At 45.2% G+C, this 1,649-nt stretch overlaps 1 protein-coding gene across 1 annotated transcript in view; it reads left to right on the top strand.

The window, feature by feature from the left end:
- The window catches only part of EMH_0034530 (cysteine desulfurase, putative), a gene marked incomplete at both ends in the record, with an annotated part of 3,418 nt that extends 1,800 nt beyond the window's left edge, over nucleotides 1-1,618 (top strand). The window contains 2 exons of the mRNA XM_013494877.1: nucleotides 350-601; nucleotides 1,473-1,618. Coding sequence (XP_013350331.1) covers nucleotides 350-601; nucleotides 1,473-1,618 — 398 coding nt within the window. The remainder of the gene's footprint in view (nucleotides 1-349; nucleotides 602-1,472) is intronic.
- Between the last annotated feature and the right edge of the window lie 31 nt (nucleotides 1,619-1,649).

The raw sequence follows: 1,649 nt of genomic DNA, 5'->3' as shown, positions 1-1,649 counted from the left end.
TTTTTTTTTTTTTTTTTTTTTTTTTTTTTTTTTTTTTTTTTTTTTTTTTTTTTTTTTTTTTTTTGGATGCAGTATGGCTATACTTATTTTTTATTTTTTTTAGTTTTTTCTTTGGTTTGCTTGTTTTGTTTTGGTGCTGTTGTTTCTTCTTTTTTTCCTCTTTTTTTTTATTTTTTTTTATTTTTTTTTATTTTTTTGAGCTTTTTTGGGGTTTATTAGCTGCAATGAGTTAGTTTCTTTTACAGAGTATTAATTTATTTAATTTATATTTATTTATTTATATATTTATTTATATATTTATTTATTTATTTATTTATTTATTTATTTATTTATTTATTGTTGTGTACAGGCACTCTACCTACCCCGTTGGTGGTGGGGTTAGGTGCAGCATCTTCGCTTGCATTGGAGTGTATGGACAGCGACAGACAGCACGTGGAGCGGCTGTCTCGGTTGCTGCTGCAGCTGCTGCAGCAGCAGCTGCAGCACATCACCGTCAACGGCAGCCTCAGCAGCAGATACCCCGGGAACCTTAATATATCTTTTTCTTTTGTTGAGGGAGAAAGTCTCCTTATGAGTATTGGAGATGTAGCCATGAGCTCAGGTCAAACCACAAACCCTAAACCCTAAACCCTAAACCCTAATGCTGCTCTAAACCCTAAACCCTAGTGCCACTGTAAACCCTAAACCCTAAACCCTAATGCCGCTCTAAACCCTAAACCCTAGTGCCACTGTAAACCCTAAACCCTAAACCCTCAAGCCACTCTAAACCCTAAACCCTAATTCTAACGCCCCCCGAAACCCTAAACCCTAGGGCAACCGCCCCCGTAAACCCTAAACCCTATATTGCTTCGGCCGCCGTAAACCCTAAACCCTAGAGGTGCAGCCTGTTAAGAGGCAGATATTGTGGGTTACGATATGCATGCAAAGACATTGTTGCTCGCGAGGGTTTAGGGTTTAGGGTTTAGGGTTTAGGGTTTAGGGTTTTGTGTTGGGGTGTATAGGGAGCGCATGCACGAGCGAGTCTTTAGAGCCTTCTTACGTTTTGCGGTCGCTGGGTGTTGGAGAGGAGACAGCACACACATCCATACGCATAGGATTCGGTACATTCCTGCTGCTGCTGCTGCTGTTGCTGCTGCTGCTGTTGCTGCTGCTGCTGTTGCTGCTGCTGCTGCTGCTGCTTTTGTTGCTGCTGCTGCTGCTGTTGCTGCTGGGGATGCTGGTGGTGGTGGTGGTGGTGGTGTTTCTGTTTCTGGTGGTTGTCGGGGGGTGCTTGCTGCTGGGTGGCTGCTGCATGCGGCTCGCCCCTGCTGCTGCTGCTGCTGCTGCTGCTACTGCTTGTGCTGCTGCTCCATCTGACGCTGCTGCCGTTCCAAGAGCAGTTCCATCTGCATCTATTTCTGCTTCTCACACAACTCCTGCTGCTGCTGCTGGTGCTGCTGCTGCTGCTGCTGCTGCTGCTGCTGCTGCTGCAGGTCGTTTTACACGTGAAGAAGAGGTGCGGCACTGCGCTGAGCGGCTGGTGAAGGAAGTAAAGAGACTGCGGGAGATGTCTCCGCTTTATGAGGGCGCGATGGCTGCGGGAGACGGAACGGAGACACCCAAGCTTGTATGGACCTGAAGGGATATATATATATATATATATATATATA

The sequence above is a fragment of the Eimeria mitis genome, genomic scaffold (genome assembly GCF_000499745.2).
Source record: "Eimeria mitis Houghton genomic scaffold, Emh_scaff1318, whole genome shotgun sequence".
Taxonomy (NCBI): Eukaryota; Apicomplexa; class Conoidasida; order Eucoccidiorida; family Eimeriidae; genus Eimeria; species Eimeria mitis.
Note: the sequence above shows the minus strand (reverse complement) of the source record. Positions and strands in the feature narration are given on the sequence as shown.